An 18,557-nucleotide genomic window follows, 5' to 3' on the forward strand; every position below is an offset into this window, starting at 1 on the left:
TTTGTCTCTAAGTCCCAGCGCCAGAGGGAAGGTATGAGAGAGGGTTTTCTACACCCTCGGTGTGGTGGTTCATTTATTTATAGGTATGTCTGTGTTCCTCGACAGCATCTTCTAAATTTACAGTGATGGCTGGAGACTTTTACAGTGATGGCTGGAGACATTGTTGTGCGAAGAAGCACAACAATGTTTTCTGTCTGCTTTCTCTCAACATTCCTGTAGAATATAGAATGCATATATAAACCAGCTGTTCACATAAACCATATGAACTATGCTGGGAGATTAATAACTATTAAAAATGAACTATTACTGTATAAAGTCAACATAACTTTTCACATTTTTTAAATTGTAGAATTTACCTTTGGCCAGATGTCTCTGAGGAAATAAGACCTGAAGGGGGAAAAGGAGAATCTAAGAAGGTTACGAACTCTGATGCCTACATTTTTCTAAATGAATGGTTTTCTCACATGGCTGCCGTGATATTTGTGGTTGTTTTTATCCAGACAAATAAGTCAAAAAATCTAAACTTACTGCGCTTTATTTTCGTCTGGAGTTGTTCGCCAGGGTTGGAAAATCTCCAGGGTTGGAAAATAGCAGAGCACTGGCTTTTACAAGTAAAAATGGACAACGAGCGACACTGCAGTCTTTGGCAATTTTTACTTGTAAAAGCCAGTGCTCTGCTATTTTCCAACCCTGGCGCCAGTTTATTTAATTGATTTTGCCAGTAGCCTATAACCAATGTTTTATTAAAATATCGCTAGCAGTGTGAACATACAAGCTCGAATGCAATGCAATTCCATCTGCTATTTCTGAAGAAGTGCAAACAGTGAGTGAACATTCCCCCTTTCTCTTTATGTTGGATATTTTTTCAGCTCCTGTGAAAAGTTTGGATGTGCTTAAAACCCTCCATAGTCTAAGTTGCCTTGTCTGTATAATAGGCCTACGCACACAGGAAGCAATTCTGGTGCCTGTAACTGTATTTAAACACTGATTTGATCAGAATTAGATTAGAAAGATCTTTTAGGCCGTATCATTAGCGTAGAGAATTTCAAGTTGCTTATTGGCTACATTTGGCATGTCCATATCCACACTGCAATTTACAGTAGGCCTAGCCCTTATATCTGTGTTAATGCTATAGCCTTTGTTTAACAATGAACAGTTGAAGTCGGAAGTTTACACAAACTTAGGTTGGAGTCATTAAAACTTGTTTTTCAACCACTCCACAAATTTCTTGTTAAAAGACTATAGTTTTGGTAAGTCGGGTAGGACATCTACTTTGTGCATGACACAAGTAATTTTCCCAACAATTTAGAACCTACAGATTAGTTCACTTATATTTCACTGTATCACAATTCCAGTTTGTCAGAAGTTTTCATACACTAAGTGCCTTTAAACAGCTTGGGAAATTCCAGAAAATGATGGCATGGCTTTAGAAGCTTCTGATAGGCTAATTGACATCCATTTGAGTAAATTGGAGGTGTACTTGTGGATGTATTTCAAGGCCTAACTTCAAACTCAGTGCCTCTTTACTTGACATCATGGGAAAATCAAAAGAAATCAGCCAAGACTTCAGAAAAATTATTGTAGACCTCCACAAGTCTGGTTCATCCTTGGGAGCAATTTCCAATCGCCTGAAGGTACCATGTTCATCTGTACAAACAATAGTACGCAAATATAAACACCATGGGACCACGCAGCTGTCATACCGCTCAGGAAGGAGACACGTTCCGTCTCCTAGAGATGAACGTACTTTGGTGCGAAGTGCAAATCAATCCCAGAACAACAGCAAAGGACCTTGTGAAGATGCTGGAGGAAACAGGTACAAAAGTATCTATATCCACAGTAAAACTAGTCCTATATCGACATAACCTGAAAGGCCACTCAGCAAGGAAGACGCCACTACTCTGGTCACTGAGGGGCCAAGCCTCGATACAACCACAACTAGTTTGTTCATCAAAACCTAGCCCTGTCATGCCACTGCTACTGTGCCCATAATTCCGGTTGTGAAAATTGCTAAAATTTGTCGGACACACCCTAAACTTATCACGCTACCGCCAACGCTAAGATTTACCTTTGCGTTTGATTCGTTAAAATAGAGCCCACTGTCTCTGATGGACACAAATGTGGCATATTCGTATACTCACTATTTATTTATTATGCCTTGGTACTACATGTTTTTCCTCCATTTAGCTACTTTAATAATATGGCAGGCCTCTACCCTGTTGATATATTTGTCTCTTTCTACTGTTGTGATGTCCACATAAAACATGATATAAATCAAGGTAATCGAGTGTTACACGGTATAGCTCATGTGGTCCGGGTGTAACGAGAGAAGCAAGCTGGTGCCAATCAACTCTAGTGTATTGTGCAACATGCGGTCCCTTGCATGCGTCTACCCCTTACAATTGCTTCATAGTGAAAACATATGATCACATATTTCAACTTTAGTTGCACTTTTTGCAAGGAGAGGTACAGTAGCTATTGACATATGTTTATGTGTGTGTGTGGGTGTGTGTGTGTGGTCTTCCTAGCACAGCATCCTTTTATGACATAACATTGACAAAGAGTGGCGCAGTATACAGTACGAAATATGACTATTTATATCATAAGGCAGGGCTAAATTACCCGCAAATCAAATGAACACAACCCTCATTTCTCAATCAGTAGCTGTGGTTTTTCATGGTAAGCCTTCTATTGGGGTGTCTTGGTGAGGGATTCACGGACTGTGTTTTGACTTTGCTGTGGTCTAATGCTGATTCCAACTGTGTAATGCCAGAGTAATTGTGCTCCATTAACTGTCATTACCTGCGATGATCCCTCCTCACAAAAGGCTTTTGTTCTGCCTCTGGCAGGCCCATGTTGGTGGTTGAGTTGATTTAAACCTCTGGCGTTTCCTCAGAGCTGACTGCTGCTCAAGTTCCGCCCAAATTGAGATGTGTTTGCGGTGTTGTCAGGCTAATATATAGATGTAGGCTATAGACTGTGTGTCTCTGCATTCTCAAGGACACATCGTAAAAGTTAAGACCATAAATATGTCGCATTTTGAAGTTTATGGTATTTTTGATTTTTTTTTTGTTGCACAGCTCAGTGCCGTCACGCAAGTATTCCTGTCCCAAGCTTTCATATGTATATCACTGTATATCCATTAGCTTGTATCTATTGGATGTCAGCCTCTAAATCATTTTGACCTCCACTTGAGTGATTTACTGTATAGATCTGTATGCAGCAAGCCTGAGGACCAGGTTCCACATCTGATACAACCTCTGCCAAGATCGCATCAATGAACCCCAGGTTCCAAAGTAGACAGGGGATTTAAAAAAAATGTTTTATTCTGTTTTACAGGCCTACACATTCTCTCCAGATGCTCTAGCTTCTCTCCTCTTCCTGCACCATAGGGGTGAATATGATGACAGTATATTGTAGCTCATTCCTGTTCATGGCACGCTTATGCTAAGTTGCTAGCCTTGTGACATAGGAAGGGAGGGAGAACAGGGTAAATATCATAATGCCGTGGGGAAAAGGCTCTTCATTTTTGGGGGTTTATAGAAATTCACTCGTTGACAGGTGGCATGGCCAATAGTTTCCGAGGACTAGGACGGAAGGAATTAAACTTCGTTGATATTTGACAAATTTGACCACAGGCATTTGAATAGTGTTCTGGTTAAATAAGTATGGAAGTTTTGCTGCTCTGAATCACGCTCTTTGGAAATGATAATTTTGCAGTCAGGTTTTTCCTGTTTTCCTGTTCTCCCTGTATATCAGCTGTGGAAATATAATTTTGTTAATTTGTGACCCTGTGACCCTTTCGTTGATTAGTGGTTGAACTCTGGGTTAAAATGTATGTTGATGACTTTTTGCAACAAAAAATAAAGAGATATCGAGGAACCTGATGGAAATGTTAACCAATTCTTGCCCAAAGGTTATTCATTTCTAAAACCAAACGAGGCTCTTCTCCACCTCCCCCTCCTCATCCCCTTCTTCCTCCCACTCCGTAGGCCGAGTCCTTAATAGAATAGAATAGCACACTGGGCTAGTGCTAAAAGCAGAAAGTAGGCCAGAATCCTCCAGCTGCCAGCAGCTTTACCAGCAGCCTTTGGGACTGTAGAGGAGGGCAGCAGTGGCAGAGACGTTTCATCGTGTTCTCACCCACTGCAGTGCTGCAAAACCCTCCTTAAGATTCTAACAGTTGCCCCTGAGTTACCACAGTGGTGTCAGCAAGCACAGCCACTAACTGTTACATTGAACCCCAAACTCCCTCCCACCCCAGTCTATAATATATTCCCCAATGTGCCAAGCCCCAGGGTATCCAGCCCATAGTCACAATAGATGGGGCGAGTCACTAGAAATCCAAGGCCAATTGGTTTCCTTTGAGAAAAGCAGCAGTGGCAGAGCGTGAAAAGATTTGAATGAAGGTTCCTGGACGGATCCCTCTCATGACCTTTGGCTGAACTGTTGAAGCCTCAAATAGTTAGACAAACCCTAAGAAATATAGAGGACCCCACGCATAGAATTCCTACAAACTGATGATACACAATGCACAGATGATGGAGTCCTTGGATGTGTTTATTTTCATACCTATTGTACATTTCTCTCTATGTTAAGGGGGTTTGATAGGGGCCCAGAGATGTTTTATCATAGCTACAGTGGGGCAAAAAGTATTTAGTCAGCCACCAATTGTGCAAGTTCTCCCACGTAAAAAGATGAGAGAGGCCTGTAATTTTCATCATAGGTACACTTCAACTATGACAGATAAAATGAGAGAGAAAAAATCCAGAAAATCACATTGTAGGATTTTTTATGAATTTATTTGCAAATTATGGTGGAAAATAAGTATTTGGTCAATAACAAAAGTTTATCTCAATACTTTGTTATATACCCTTTGTTGGCAATGACAGAGGTCAAACGTTTTCTGTAAGTCTTCACAAGGTTTTCACACACTGTTACTGGTATTTTGGCCTATTCCTCCATGCAGATCTCCTCTAGAGCAGTGATGTTTTGGGGCTGTTGCTGGGCAACATGGACTTTCAACTCCCTCCAAAGATTTTCTATGGGGTTGAGATCTGGAGACTGGCTAGGCCACTCCAGGACCTTGAAATGCTTCTTACGAAGCCACTCCTTCATTGTCCGGGCGGTGTGTTTGGGATCATTGTCATGCTGAAAGACCCAGCCATATTTAATCTTCAATGCCCTTGCTGATGGAAGGAGGTTTTCACTCAAATTCTCACGATACATGGCCCCATTCATTCTTTCCTTCACACGGATCAGTCGTCCTGGTCCCTTTGCAGAAAAACAGCCCCAAAGCATGATGTTTCCACCCCCATGCTTCACAGTAGGTATGGTGTTCTTTGGATGCAACTCAGCATTCTTTGTCCTTCAAACACGACGAGTTGAGTTTTTACCAAAAAGTTATATTTTGATTTCATCTGACCATATGACATTCTCCCAATCTTCTTCTGGATCATGCAAATGCTCTCTAGCAAACTTCAGACGGGCCTGGACATGTACTGGCTTAAGCAGGGGGACACGTCTGGCACTGCAGGATTTGAGTCCCTGGCGGCGTAGTGTGTTACTGATGGTAGGCTTTGTTACTTTGGTCCCAGCTCTCTGCAGGTCATTCACTAGGTCCCCCCGTGTGGTTCTGGGATTTTTGCTCACCGTTCTTGTGATCATTTTGACCCCACGGGGTGAGATCTTGCGTGGAGCCCCAGATCGAGGGAGATTATCAGTGGTCTTTTATGTCTTCCATTTCCTAATAATTGCTCCCACAGTTGATTTCTTCAAACCAAGCTGCTTACCTATTGCAGATTCAGTCTTCCCAGCCTGGTGCAGGTCTACAATTTTGCTTCTGGTGTCCTTTGACAGTTCTTTGGTCTTGGCCATAGTGGAGTTTGGAGTGTGACTGTTTGAGGTTGTGGACAGGTGTCTTTTATACTGATAACAAGTTCACACAGGTGCCATTAATACAGGTAACGAGTGGAGGACAGAGGAGCCTCTTAAAGAAGAAGTTACAGGTCTGTGAGAGCCAGAACTCTTGCTTGTTTGTAGGTGACCAAATACTTATTTTCCACCATAATTTGCAAATAAATTCATAAAAAATCCTACATTGTGATTTTGCATTCTGGATTCTTGTGTTACAGCCTTATTCTAAAATAGATGAAATAGTTTCCCCCCTCTTCAATCTACACACAATACTCCATAATGACAAACCAAAAACAGGATTTTCGAATGTTTTTGCAAATGTATTAAAAATAAAAACTTAAATATCACATTTCCAAACGTTTTCAGTCCTTTTGCGATGAGACTCGGAATTGAGCTCAGGTGCAACCTGTTTCCATTGATCATTGTTGAGATGTTACTACAACTTGATTGGAGTTCATCTGTGGTAAATTCAATTGATTGGACATAATTTGGAAAGGCACACACCTGTCTATATAAGTGACCCGATTCAGGAAAACTAGGTTGCAAGTCACGACTTCACAAGAGAGCCGTTTGAACATATTTTTTTTAAATCAAAATGCGTTTTTTGGCAGAAAGGCCTTCTCAAACATATGAACTTTCATGTGCCTTAATAACAAACTTGTATGCCATCTGTAAATATAAATACAATTCTTATATTATGAGCCTTGTTTTTTAAGCCACAGAAAAAGTCACCAACCTTCCCACTATCCATGGTTGGCTGAGATAATGAGTGGGCTGGACACGAGATGAGTTTGGATTGGTCTGCCATATTGCATGATGGATCCGTCTCCCTGTGACGGATGTTTGAAGATGGCCTAAGTTTGAAGATGTAATCCGGAGACAGGTGATTTCTCCGTCTCTTTAGCTATCATACTCTAATTCCACTGATTTCAAAACATGATCCTCCAGAAAGTGGAGAGAAACACTTATGCAGCTCCACTACACAATACATTTTTTTAAAAGCCTTGTTTGACAGGATCACCAACACAGACTGACCAGCTCAAATAGACAGCAGCCTTCTACATGGCAGACCAATACAAACTCCTCTCTCAGCATGTCCAACCCATTCATTATCTCAGCCAATCATGGCTAGTGGGAAGGTTGCTGACTTTTTCTGTGGCTTAACCCACAAGGCTCGTAATTTAACAATTTTATTGATATTTACAGATGGCATACAAGTTTTTATTAAGGCACATGAAAGTTCACATGTTCCAGAAGGCATTTCTGCCAAAACAACATATTAAAAAAATAAAACTTAAAATGGCTCCCCTGTGAAGTCATGATTTGTGACATACGCCTAGTTTCCTGAAACGGGTCACAAATATCTAATTTACAGAAGTATTTGTACCCCTGAGGACCCACATGTTATAATCACCTTTGGCAGAGATTACAGCTATGAGATTGCAGCTGTCCTTCTGGTCTCCAAGAGCATTCCACACATGGATTGTGCAACATTTGCACATTATATTTGTTTTTGTTCTTCAAGGTCTGTCAAGTTGGTTATTGATCATTTCTAGACAGTTATTTTCAAGTCTTTCCATAGATTTTCAAGCCAATTTATGTCACAAATGTAACCAGGCCACTCAGGAACATTTAATGTCATCTTTGTAAGCAACTCCATTGTATATTTTGCCATGTGTTTTAGGTTATATTGTCCTGCTGAAAGGTGAATTAATCTCCCAGAGTCTGAAGGAAAGCAGACTGAACCAGGTTTCCTTCTAGGAAAACTCCCTTGCTGATGACAATAATTTCGCTACACTCGCATTAACATCTGCTAAACATGTGTATGTGACCAATAAAATCTGATTTGTTTTGATTCAACAAGCATACCTATAACATGATACAGCCACCACCATGCTTGAAAATATGAAGTGGTGCTCAATAATGTGTTGTGTTGGATTTGCCCCAAACATAACGCTTTGTATTCAGGACATGTAGTGAATTTCTTAGCCACATTTTTGCAGTTTTAATTTAGTGCCTTATTGCAAACATGATGGATGTTTTGGGATATTTTCAGTCTGTACAGGCTTCCTTTTTTTCAATCTGTCAATTTGGTTAGTATTGTGGAGTAATTAAAATGTCGTTAATCCATCCTCAGTTTTCACAGCCATTCACTGTTTTACACTCACCATTGGTGAAATCTCTTGAGTGATTTCCTTCCTCTCTGGCAACTGAGTTAGGAAGGATGCCTGTATCTTTGTAGTGACTGGTTGTAATTGATACACCATCCAACGTGTAATTAATAACTTTACCATCCTCAAAGGGATATTCAATGTCTGCTTTTTTTTATATACCCATCTACCCATAGGTGCTCTTCTTTGCAAGTCATTGCAAGACCTTCTTTGTCTTTGTGATTGAATCTGTGCTTGAAATCCACTGCTCGACTGAGGGACCTTACAGATAATTGTATGTACTGGGGTACAGAGATGAAGTAGACTTTTAAAAAATTGTTAAAACTATTGCACACAAAGTCCATGCAACTTATGGGACTTGTTAAGCATATTTTTACTGCTGAACTTATTTAGGCTTGCCATAACAAAGAGGTTGAATACATTTCAGATTTTCATTTTTAACCAATTTAGAACAGTTTCTACAAGCAGAATTCCACTTTGACATTATTGGATATTGTGTGTCAAAGTGTGACCCAAAATCTCAATTTAATAAATGTTCAATTCCGGCTGTAACACAACAAAATGTGGAAAAAGTAAATCAAATCAAAATCAAATCAAATTTATTTATATAGCCCTTCGTACATCAGCTGATTTCTCAAAGTGCTGTACAGAAACCCAGCCTAAAACCCCAAACAGCAAGCAATGCAGGTGTAGAAGCACGGTGGCTAGGAAAAACTCCCTAGAAAGGCCAAAACCTAGGAAGAAACCTAGAGAGGAACCAGGCTATGTGGGGTGGCCAGTCCTCTTCTGGCTGTGCCGGGTGGAGATTATAACAGAACATGGCCAAGATGTTCAAATGTTCATAAATGACCAGCATGGTCGTATAATAATAAGGCAGAACAGTTGAAACTGGAGCAGCAGCACGGTCAGATGGACTGGGGACAGCAAGGAGTCATCATGTCAGGTAATCCTGGGGCATGGTCCTAGGGCTCAGGTCCTCCGAGAGAGAGAAAAAAGAGAGAATTAGAGAGAGCATATGTGGGGTGGTCAGTCCTCTTCTGGCTGTGCCGGGTGGAGATTATAACAGAACATGTCCAAGATGTTCAAATGTTCATAAATGATCAGCATGTTCGAATAATAAGAAGGCAGAACAGTTGAAACTGGAGCAGCAGCACGGCCAGGTGGACTGGGGACAGCAAGGAGTCATCATGTCAGGTAATCCTGGGGCATGGTCCTAGGGCTCAGGTACTCCGAGAGAGAGAAGGAGAGAATTAGAGAACGCACACTTAGATTCACACAGGACACCGAATAGGACAGGAGAAGTACTCCAGATATAACAAACTGACCCTAGCCCCCCGACACATAAACTACTGCAGCATAAATACTGGAGGCTGAGACAGGAGGGGTCAGGAAACACTGTGGACCCATCTGAGGACACCCCCGGACAGGGCCAAACAGGAAGGATATAACTCCACCAACTTTGCCAAAGCACAGCCCCCACACCACTAGAGGGATATCTTCAACCACCAACTTACCATTCTGAGGCAGGGCCGAGTATAGCCCACAAAGATCTCCGCCATGGCACAACCCAAGGGGGGGCGCCAACCCAGACAGGATGACCACATCAGTGAATCAACCCACTCAGGTGACGCACCCCTTCCAGGGACGGCATGAGAGAGCCCCAGTAAGACAGTGACTCAGCCCCTGTAATAGGGTTAGAGGCAGAGAATCCCAGTGGAAAGAGGGGAACCGGCCAGGCAGAGACAGCAAGGGCGATTCGTTGCTCCAGAGCCTTTCCGTTCACCTTCCCACTCCTGGGCCAGACTACACTCAATCATATGACCCACTGAAGAGATGAGTCTTCAGTAAAGACTTAAAGGTTGAGACCGAGTTTGCGTCTCTGACATGGGTAGGCAGACCGTTCCATAAAAATGGAGCTCTATAGGAGAAAGCCCTGCCTCGAGCTGTTTGCTTAGAAATTCTAGGGACAATTAGGAGGCCTGCGTCTTGTGACCGTAGCATACGTGTAGGTATGTACGGCAGGACCAAATCAGTAAAGAGGTGTGAATACTTTCTGAAGGCACTGTATACTGTATATGTTACTTTATAAAACCATGATCTCTGGCTAGGCTTTGCCGAATAACACTAGTTATTCACACTAGGATTTAACGGGAATATATGGGAATGAACGGAAATATATGCAAATTAATATTAATACCATTTAAATGTAGATGTTTTTTGCATTGGATATATTTACCATATCCTGTGGAGACAGAAACAAACCATTTACCTTATCATAAGTAGACATGATTGGAAATGATTAAATCCTTCCAATAGAAAAAAAATAATACAATTGAGTTACGAATTTAACTTTAGTTAAATGAGTTGACTCTTCACATGGGATGATTTCACTCAACAACAATAGAAAGCGAATATTAAATGATCCCCAGTGATCCATCGCATCTCCCGAAAACGTTTTCAACATACATCTGTAAAATGATAGTCTAGAAACTAAAGCTTTGGTTGTCGTCCTCTCAGGCTTCCATGTCTTCTCCCTGGACCTCCTCAATGTCCACTTCTTAAACAACAGACCTCATATTCACTGTCACTTTCCAACCACTTTCCAACCTCAAATTTGCCCAGATGGCCACCAAAATTCCAACCCTTGTATTGGTCGGCCTGTTGCGTGCTTTGGTTTGTGTGTACCCAAACAAACAGTTGTGCTCTGAGGCTGCTGATGTTGGTGGGATTTGGAGGATGATTGAGGCAACCGGAGAAAGAGCATCCGATCCACAAAGTCCCTCCCTTCTTGGAAGTTTACTTTGCCAGACTGCCAAGAACCTTGCCATCATCCAGGCCAAGGTGGTGAGACAAGGTAGTGTTGACACCATAGGCATTGTTGATCTCTGCACCAGACAGGATGCTCTGGCCAGCATACTTGGGGTCCAACATGTACGCTGCAGCGTGTATGGGCTTCAGGCACGCTTTTTGATGTATTTCAGAACTGCAGTTTCCTCTGCTTGGAGCAACAGTGAAGTGGGCAGGGCAGTACGATTTTCTACCCTTACATCTGCAAGCAGAGTCTGAACATCAGACAGGATGGCATTGTCTCCCTCAATCCGTGCAATGGCTACTGCTATAGGTTTCAGGCTGCTTATCACTCTCTCCCAAAATACATCATCCAGGAGGATCCTGTTGATGGGGCTGTCCATATCGGCAGACTGTGATATGGCCATTTCTTTCGAGAGACTCCTTCCCCTCCAGGAGACTTTCAAACATTATGACAACACCACCCCAATGGGTGTTGCTGGGCAGATTCAATGTGGTGCTCTTATTCTTCTCACTTTGCTTGGTGAGGTAGATTGCTTCTATAACTTGATGACCCTTCACATACCTGACCATTTTCTTTGCTCTCTTGTAGAGTGTATCCATTGTTTTCAGTGCCACAATGTCCTTGAGGAGCAGATTCCATGCATGAGCAGCACAGTCAATGGGGGTTTTGTTAGGGTAGGACTCCTCCACTTTAGACCAAGCAGCCTTCATGTTCACAGCATTGTCTGTCACCAGTGCAAATACCTTCTGTGGTCCAGGAGTCATTGATGACTGCCTTCAGCTCATCTGCAATGTAGAGACTGGTGTGTCTGTTGTCCCTTGTGTCTGTGCTCTTGTAGAATACTGGTTGAGGGGTAGAGATGATGTAGTTAATTATTCTTTGCCGACGAACATTCGGCCACACATCAGAGATGATTGTAATACAGTCTGCTTTCTCTATGATTTGCTTGACCTTCACTTGATCTCTGCATCCAGCAAATGAGTAGATAAAGCATGTCTGGTTGGAGAGGTGTATGCTGGGCAAGGACATTCATAAATCTCTTCCAATACACAGCTCAGCAAGACATTCAAAAGCATTTCTCTGACTGCGTTCCTCCATTGAGTCAAAATAAAATCTGATTCCAGGGGCACCATGAGCTTTTGCTATCGATAAGGTGTCTGATTCATCATTCATCATCAACTTTATGCACTTGGCCAGATGTTGCGTTCTTCACATATGATTTGGCACAGTATTTTCAAATGTACACAGCTTTTCCACCAACAATTTCTCCACACATCAGATAGTGCCCATGGCATTTTCCTGTAAAGATTAGAAGGAAAAAAAGATGAGTAAAAAATGACACAATTCCATGTACAGATATATTTTTAAGCAGTTAGATTAAACAACTCCTTTGTAAGATACATGTTTTAAAATGAAACATGTATGGAAACAGGTGAATTAACACTCATTAGTTAGCAGGCTCGAGCAAGCTAAAACCCACATGGTAGCAAAAACTAACTAGCAGAAATTGTTAACAAGTTAGAAATGATTTAAACCCACTTTTCTGTAGGCTACTATTTACTAGTTAACAAAAAATCATGTATGTCATAAAATATTTTCACCCCACCCAGTGTTGTAATCAAAACTTACAAGAAAGCATGTAGTCCTTGGCTCAGACAGTGTAGTAGTTTGGGCTCAACAGCATTTCATTAGTGTGCAAGATCTTGAGAGTCAGCTGTACATGTGATGGAAGAATGCACTGTGCATGCAGAGGGTTACAATCCCATTGAATTCGGGATAGTTTAACCAAAATTTGCCACAAGACCTAGACTTGCCTTATGTGTGTCCCACAAAAAAGGTTCACTGTTATAAGCTAATTTATAATTCCCCAAAATCCCAGGCTTATCTTCCCATTAATAATTTCAGGAAAAATTCTGGAAATTTACCGGAAAGTTTCCGACCCTTTTCATCCCTAGATGGGACATCGTACTACACTCCTGCAGTCACGGAAACATGCCTTTCGTGGACCTGGAATTACCGGTTATTCATTTGGGACAGGTAGCTTTCCATGGAAATACCCCAGAGATTACCATATGGTAATAGTTCTGTTTTCATTGGCTGGGCCCTAAGTCTATTTCCAAGAGAGACATCTGTTCAGGAAAATGTTGGCCCTTTGATGGGTCTTATGTCACAGAATTTTGTCTAAAGGGCTTTTGACTTTTGAACTGGATTGAAGGGTTTTCAACTTTGAACTAGACGAAAGGGTCAATTAGACTTTGGGGTCAAACTCTCCTGGGCGCTTGACCCCAAGGCCATTTTTACTCAGGGAGCTGTGTGTTTATTCAATTGAACCTGTCACAGTACAGTAAGGCTCCAGTCTGAGGACACTCCCTTGGTGTGCTAGGAACTAATTCAGCTTTTACTGCCATGTTAGACTATAGCTTCCTGATACAAGTCCCAGAGGGGCTATATTAGCCAGGAATGGCCTGCTTTAGCGATCAGCCCCCCCCCAGCCAGAAATCTCTATGATGAGGTAAGCCTGGGTGTGGTGGTGGGCCTAAGGCCTGCGCGAGTTCTACCAGCTTCCTTTCAGCCTTAGCGGGTCTCTGTGTTGTCTGTGTGTCGAGGCAGCTCGTATGAGACAAGCAGACATGCAGGAATTACAGGGTCTTTAACAATTACAGTGGCTGCCAAAGAGGGGCCAGGCAAGGAGAAAAACAGAGCCCCTCAATATTCTGAGTCCAGACGTCCAATTGGCCCATCACAGGCGGTGTTATAGCCAGCCTCCAGACCAGGAAGACGTAATGCAGGTTTATGGACGTAACCCCGAGGGCAGTGCATTTTGTGGCTGTGGCTTGAGGCACTTGTATTGAGCTTTGTTGGTTATTTACTTCATAGTTGTATGTGAAGCCGTGTGTCGTTGTCGTATTTTCGAGCTTCCCAATTTCCTTTAAAATAATGATTATTTAGTGAAACAAAACTGCGGTGGGCCAGTTTGCCTGAAACAGCCTGGCTGAATGAATGGGTGCAGTTTTGGGTGCAGTACATTGCAGCTCTTTCTGCGTGGTACAAAAAAAATAAGCAGATGTAACCAGATGTCATACTGTATCCCCCAGCCCCGTTCAGTTGATGAAACACAGCCATCTGCTGATGCCCTCTATGCCTCGAGTCCACATCAGGTGAATCAGTGGACACCAGGTTGACGTAAGCCATTATTCAAGCCTGGTAGACATTGCCGTTACCCTCAATTTTAGCTCAGAAATATATCATGCGTTGATATATCAAGGTCATCATCACTAGAGTGAAATATGCTGCTGTATTAAAGCACATCGAGGCTGATACTTTACTTTGGAGTCTGACACTGTATTAGTCTACATTGCACTGTATTATTATAAACTGAAAACTATGCAGCAATTCAAAATGATGCTTATAGTTTGGACCAAATGCTTTCTGACAGGTTAATGTTTGGACGTTTGGACCTCACACAGTGACACAGGCCTCCCAAAAAGAATGTCGTCTCTCATCACTTTTGTCATCAATGGGAAGACAATGCCGGGTTCACAATTCTCACCCACCGAATGAATAGTCGTAGTGAATGGCCCCAACGTCAGCACACTAGCCAGATCTGTAACACACACACACCAGGTGGTAGGGCTTGTTTCACCCGCCACCCAACACAGATCAACATTTTGGCCTACTCACTGACATACAGCAGTCCGTTTATTTTGTACACCGTCCAAGTCCAAATGAGCCAAAGAACTGACAGAAATGCACACCCCAGCCAGCCAGTCGTTGTATATCCCCAATCTCCACACTTTTTCCACAGCTGTAATAATAAATGGAACTGGACCAGTCAGGGAATTTAATTGTTTTGGCTTTTGGCTTCCAAATGAACGATCCGAAGATAGGCTACTTTTTAAATGGCTATTCTTTGCTATGTGAAAATGAATGACTTTTAACTTTGTCTTGCACTTACAAGTCTGACAGCAGGGGAGGTTAGAGGTGGTTTTTGAGTGAGGAGAGATTATTAAAGTAAGTACTGCTGATATTTGAGTAAAACGGTTGTAATTCGTGTGTGTGTGTGTGTGTGTGTGTGTGTTGTAAACATTGTGTTTGCCAGGATTTGGGATGTGTGTGAGGAGGATGTTCCTTCTGTACACATAACCTTCCAGGTTAGAGGTCAAGGAACCTTGAAAGGTCAAGAGGTGAACAGGTACTCTAACTTGCTGAGGTTTCCATCATAAGTTGTATTAGCGTGCTGACATTAGTCAATGCTTTCTCTAAGTGTTGCTCTGCTTGAAATTGGAAGGAGCTTTTTCAGTGCTTTTCTATGATATTGCACCTGATAACAGTCTGAAGTATATAAGCATACTGTCATCTTTGGATGCTAAACAAAATGTGTTGCAGTTAAGACAGAAAATAACAAATGTACATTTGAACAATACAGCCTAGCATATACATCCAAATATCCTATTCGAATGTATAGGCTAAGCTAGGCTAGGCCTTAGACCACAGTGACAAATGTGGACTTAGTCCAGTCATGCAACAGCAGGCAAACGTATAGCTTACCCCCACCAAGAGACCACTGAACTACTAGTAGAGATTAATCTCTTATGTCACAACCAATTAGTGGCCTGGAGCGGCCCCAGAGAGTGATTTTGTGGGGATGATGGCAGCTTATGTCAAGCTTGTTAGCGTACCGCTTGTTAGCTAGCGCTGTGAACTAGCAAGCGTTACCGAATAGACTTAGTTTCTCGTTCCCTTCCTCTTCGCTCTGGCGGTTTTGTCTGGAGAATTGTGGAGGAAAAGCTTTAAGCGCCAAGAACAAAGGTTATTGTTTTTTTTTCCCCGCAGAGGGGTTTTTGGTTAGTGGACGATGATATACAGTTTGACGTGGGATGCTTACTGTACACTCTCTTTCATCCGCTTCGGCCGGCCATGCTTCTTCACGTGCTATTGAAGTAGCCAAATGTTAAAAAACATAGCATTTTGTAGTTATTTATCTTCAACTAAGGAAAGACTGGTGTTTTTGAAAGAGAAAAGACGGTGGCACACTGAGACAGAGGAAAAGGAATAGCTGTTGCGCATGACTTTTAACCAACACTGCAGCACCTAAAAGGTTGAAGGAGCAATGAGGAATACGAACAAGGGAGCTGACGCCATCTTTGTTTTCCCTTTCTGATCGACAGGCGGTCACAGGCAGATGCTTCGGTGACAAGGACTTCAGGGGAGGCCTGGAGAACGGGATCCTGCTGTGCGAGTAAGTGCTCCCCATCTTTTGCAACTCCTTCACGTTACTGTAGGCAGTGTCCTCAGGTACGTTTCCCCTTGTGGCCCGGGCACAATAAGTGTTGCCTTTTATAGAGCAATTTTCCCAAGCGCTCAAAGCACTTTATGCACAGATTACACTGTACAACTGGGGCAATCAAATCAAATCAAATGGTGTTTGCCACATGCGGCAAATGAAACCGGTGTAGACCTTACAGTGAAATGCGTACTTACAAGCCCTTAACCAACAATGCAGTTTTAAGAAAATAGCTACAAAAAAAAGAGATACTTATAACAAGTAACGTTAATTAAAGAGCAGCAGTAAATAACAGAGTTTGGCTTTGTTAGCCAGGCTAACTGTACATTACGTGCACATTTTATAATGTTGACTATATATGTTTGGGCTATAGACCGACAGTTTGAGTTGAGTGACTTGGGCTTAACACCGAATTTGTTGCCCAAAAAATAAGTCATAAGACATTGGTCCAGAGTTATTTAATCCCCATTGCATCTACTCAAAGCATTTGAATAAGATCGAGACAGTAAATAAACAAATAAATAACTACAGTGAACTACTCATTGAGTCCTCAACCCTTTTCCTGTAGTGTATAAATCACATGCATCCTCCCACCCAGCCTGTGATAAAAGTGTCAGCTCCATACTTCACATTGTGCGAACACCTGTGTTATGGCTATAGTCCCCCCTTCCCTTCAGACATGTTCCTCATCCTGTGGACATAACATACTTTACTTTACAGTGGAGTAAATCTAGGAGATTTATAGGTCTCGGTCCTCCTTCTAAGTTCCAGTGTGCGGAGTCTGTTTGTGTAGTGCAATTCACAGACACCCTAGGGATTTAGTACAGCCCTTCTGGAGACTATGATGGGGCTTGAGGTGCTTCCCTGTGGTCAACTCAAACAGATCGGTCATCTTAGGTGGGTGACAGGCAGTCTTCAAATGTGAATTGTGTGTCTCTGCTGTCTGTAAGCTGTCTAACTGTGTGTGTGTGTGTGTGTGCCTGCGTGCATGCGGGATAACAGTAATTATCGAATTGCTCATATTAAAAACATTGCACGCATTCCAGGCCAAATAAACATTTCTTTTCATGGAGATCCATGCAGGGCTGGGCGATATGACGATATATATCGCGTGACGATAGAAAAACGTCTATCGTTTCATATTATGACGTATCGTTTATTTCATTGTGTTGCAAATTGTAACTCTTTAAAGGCAATATCTTTCGTCAATTGGACGACGCTTTGCGGCACGTGTGGAAGGGAATTTTGCAACACCAACAAACATGGGGGAGAGTGAACGTGACACAAAGCGCGGGAAGACACGGAGCTCGTACCTAAAAGAGAGGCTGCATCGGTCGCGTGGACGTGGTTTGGGTCTGAAAAGTCTGACACGGACCAGAAAACCACCCTCCCAGAAAACCACCCTCCCAGAAAACCACCCTCCCAGAAAACTACCCTCCCAGAAAACTACCCTCCCAGAAAACCACCCTCCCAGAAAACCACCCTCCCAGAAAACCACCCTCTGTAAAAGATGCCGCAGGCCGGTCAGGCTCAAACACCGCTAGTCTCTTTTACCACCTACGCAAGAATCATGTGAAACAGTACGAAGAGAGTCTAGGGATGAGACCCCCCCCCCAAAAAAAAAAAAAAAAAAGTTTTGTTTGCAGCACTTAGGTTGCAATTAAAGAGTTATGTTTGGTTTGGATATTTTAGACCATATTCACGTTTTAGGCCAATTTATTTTGTTTGCAACTATAGTTGAAGTATTTTCTATTTACCTTTTTAGATTTGATACGTTAATCTTTTATATTTTGTCACATGCTTAATTGAACATTTGCACAAAGGTTCTAAATAAAAGGATAAATATTCAAATATGAGTAAGTACCTTTTATTTGTTGAGTATAATTCCAAATGTAATAAGAAATAGGCCTTTACATGTGGTCATTTTATATAAACTATTTTTTCATTGAATTTATGGGAAATGTCAACAATCAGAGGCTCCCTTACAACCATACGCCTAATCCTTTCCATATCTCGCCATCCGCAGCCATCCATCTACAACTCAAACACTCCACTTTTCCACTCAGTGTTTGAGGTAGAATCACATTGTCTTCCAGGTGCATCATAACGTAACCTTAGAGATGGTTATCAAGGAGACGATTTTTGGCTCTGGCTTTGATGACGAACAAAGGATGAACTTTGAAGTGCATTCCTCACGTAGAATAGCAATAACAGAACTTAGGAGCAGGTCTGGGATCAGATAATACTAGGAAAAGTGGAGAATCTTGTAGTGCATTCCGCAATAACAGGATGTACTGTAGTAACAGGTCTGGAATCAGATAGGGGGAACTCTTGTACGTTCCTCAGGTGGAACATCAATAACTGGACTTAGGAA

General features: G+C 42.1%; 1 protein-coding gene across 13 annotated transcripts in view; it reads left to right on the forward strand.

The window, feature by feature from the left end:
* Positions 1-18,557, forward strand: part of LOC112256356 (LIM and calponin homology domains-containing protein 1) — a 148,104-nt gene that overhangs the window by 39,237 nt on the left and 90,310 nt on the right. For all 13 annotated transcript variants that reach the window (XM_024429542.2, XM_024429553.2, XM_024429547.2 and 10 more), the window contains exon 2: positions 16,068-16,138. In XM_024429542.2, coding sequence (XP_024285310.1) covers positions 16,068-16,138 — 71 coding nt within the window. The remainder of the gene's footprint in view (positions 1-16,067; positions 16,139-18,557) is intronic.

The sequence above is a fragment of the Oncorhynchus tshawytscha genome, linkage group LG08, assembly GCF_018296145.1.
Source record: "Oncorhynchus tshawytscha isolate Ot180627B linkage group LG08, Otsh_v2.0, whole genome shotgun sequence".
NCBI classification, from domain to species: Eukaryota; Metazoa; Chordata; class Actinopteri; order Salmoniformes; family Salmonidae; genus Oncorhynchus; species Oncorhynchus tshawytscha.